Source organism: Apostichopus japonicus, chromosome 8, assembly GCF_037975245.1.
Source record: "Apostichopus japonicus isolate 1M-3 chromosome 8, ASM3797524v1, whole genome shotgun sequence".
Classification (NCBI taxonomy): domain Eukaryota; kingdom Metazoa; phylum Echinodermata; class Holothuroidea; order Aspidochirotida; family Stichopodidae; genus Apostichopus; species Apostichopus japonicus.
The window spans coordinates 39327409-39330437 of NC_092568.1; the positions used below are offsets into that span (position 1 = coordinate 39327409).

At 45.1% G+C, this 3029-nt stretch overlaps 1 protein-coding gene across 1 annotated transcript; it reads right to left on the reverse strand.

Moving 5' to 3' along the window:
• Positions 1-1029: 1029 nt before the first annotated feature.
• Positions 1030-2826, reverse strand: LOC139970600 (uncharacterized). The gene has a single exon (XM_071976408.1). The coding sequence runs from the start codon at positions 2824-2826 to the stop codon at positions 1030-1032; it is 1797 nt and encodes a 598-aa protein (XP_071832509.1).
• Positions 2827-3029: the final 203 nt, after the last annotated feature.

The following is a 3029-nucleotide window of genomic DNA, read 5'->3' on the forward strand; positions in this document are numbered from 1 at the left end:
TAATATGGTCGTGCTTCTTGGAACGTGTGACAAGACGGGCGGCCGAGTTCTGAATGAGCTGAAGTTTGGAAAGTTCAGTGGATGGAATGCCGTACAGGAGGCTGTTGCAGTAGTCCAAGCGGGACGTAATGAATGCATGGACGAGTCGTTCGGTAGATTTGTGGTCGAGGTATTTGGCGAGTTGTCCGATCTTGTATAATGCGAATGAAGCTGCGGAGGCGGTGTTCTTTACATGATGTTTCATGTTGAGGTTACAATCAACGATGACTCCGAGGCTCTTAGCTTTCAATACAGTGTCAACGAATGAATCATCAACTGCAATTTTAGGTGATGTTGGGCACTTCAGGAATTTCGAAGAGATATGCAGGACCTCTGTTTTAGAGTCATTGAACATTAATTTGTTCTGTATGCTCCAGGACTTAATGTCACGTATGCAGGACTCCAGACGAGATATCGAAATTTCACGGTTACCAGGACTTAAGGTAAGATACAGTTGGGTATCGTCGGCGTAGGACATATAATCTATACCATGAGCGGAGACGATGTCCCTAAGTGGAGCAACATACATGGCGAAAATGGATGGTCCCAGTACGGAGCCTTGTGGCACGCCGTCATTGAGGTTACGCGGGGTCGAGCGGGCTCCTCTTATATTTACAGAAAAACTGCGGCCCCTCAAATAGGATTCGAACCACTTCCGAGCTGTGGCAAGAATACCGTAGCGGTTCTGAAGACGTTCAAGTATGATGTCGTGATCGATTGTATCGAAGGCCGCAGAGAAATCCAATAAAACCAGCACAGCTTCTTGACAATGATCGACAGCTTCCAAGAGATCGTTCTGTATACGAAGCATAGCTGTCTCAGTGCTGTGGTGCTTACGGTACGCGGATTGTTTCGGAGCATGAAAACCCTCCCGTTGGAGGTAATCATTGATTTGGGCAGCGGCTGCTCGCTCTATAGTCTTAAAGATGAACTTCAGGTTCGAAATCGGACGGTAATTCTGTTGGTTGTTTTTATTCAAGTTTGTCTTCTTCACTTCTTCAGAATGGGAACAACTTGAGCAGATTTCAAAGATTCCGGAATAACTCCAGTTGAAAGTGAGTAATTGACGATGCTCGTAATGTGTGGAAGCAGAAGATCCAAACATGACTTTAGAACGTCCATAGGAATTGGGTCCAGAGAACAGGACGAAGAAGGCGATTTCATTATGAGTTTCCGAACTCTCTCATCGTCCACATGATCAAATGAAGTAAACGTGCTTTCACAATGAGCAGACACATTCACAGAAATATCCGGTGGCGTAAGGTTGTAAAGTTTGTCACGGAGATTGCGGACTTTGTCATTAAAGAACGCAGCAAATTCCTCAGCAAGTGATGCGTCCGAGACATGATCAGGTAAGGTATGAGAGCTAGATGGTTTGCACATGCGATCAATAAGCTGAAATAATTGCCGGTCACTGCAATTTTCGATTTGATCCCGATGATAATTTTGTTTGGCTACGTCGAGCAAATTACGATAAAGCTCACATTTCTCGAAGTACAACTGTCTGTCGATCATTGAGCCAGATTTCATCATTCTTCTTTCCAGCCTCCTTCTTTGCTGTTTAGCCTGTTGTAGCTCATCGCTATACCACGGTGCGTGCGGACGGAGGGTTATTGTGCGGTGCTTCAGAGGGGCATGTTCATCCAGAAGGTGACGAAGAACGGTATCGTAACGTTCCGCAAGATCAGAAATTGGCCCGGATGAAAGAGGCAGATCAGCAATGTCCCTCTTGAACTCAGAAATATCAATTGCTTTCAAATTACGTGAGTCCGTCTCGACCTCAACAGCAGACGGTCGAGTGATATTAAGAACGCATTTAACTGGAGAGTGATCAGAGGGCATTCCAGTGAGAACAGAGACCTGGGAGACAAGTGGTGTTGTTTTCCGTGAGATGATGAGGTCCAGCGTATGACCGTGACGGTGAGTACCGTTCGGTTCATCAACGTGTTGTTGGAATCCAGCTGAATCAAGCAACTCCAAGAAGAAGGCAGCATCCTGGTTTAAGGGATCATCCACATGGAAGTTAAAGTCACCAGTTATGACGATATAGCCGGGGTGTGTCGCGAGGGTCTCAAGTAGAGATGAAAATTCCTCGAAGAATAATTTACATGTCAGCTTGTTCTTTCGAGATGGTGGCGGGCGGTAAATAGTGAGAATTCTCACTGCAGATGTCCGGCTGGTGAAATTGCTGTCCATGTATTCGAATGAGCAGTAGTTATCAATTGTGTTAGCATTGACTTTGAATCCTTTATGAGATAAAAGACACACACCACCACCTTTCCTGTGCTGACGAGGACGATGTTGGATATTAAAATGAGGCAAGGCGTTTTGTAAGTCCGCTATGGTACGATCATCCCGTTGATCACCGTTCAGCCAGGATTCCGTTATCGTGAGAATATCAAACTTTTCCTCAATAATGAGATCAGTGATGGAGGATATCTTGGACTTCATCGAACCGGCGTTCCATGTGGCAAGCGACGCCTTTGGGCCAGTTTTGTTTACATCGCGTAGCGTTGGAGATAGTAAAATCCGAACAGAAGTAAGATTATAAAAAGACACACCACGAAAAGAATGTCTCCGCGTTGGGTCCCTTTGAGATAAAACTGTATGAATAGGGGATTTTCTGCCTTGCAGACCACCACGACATCCCCTCTTTGTCTTCCGAGCAATGTTTAATTCTTTCAGGCGGTCCCAATCGGTTGGTGTGAATGGCCGTCGATCAATCGGATTAGCCGAGCTATTCCTTAGATTCAATAGCACGTCTCTCGTGTAAGTCAGCCTTGCCATCATGACAAGTATCATGAACACAGCACATGCGCAGTGCACTAAACAACGTGTGTTAAAGGCATGCATGTAGGCTGTATGAGAATGCACAGTATAGGCTAAGTGATAGGCTCCGTTAACTATGTCCAATAAAAATGATAAAACGATGAAATCGAATTAAAACAAATCTACCAACCTAAAATGACTGACGGCTCTCAAAAAGTACA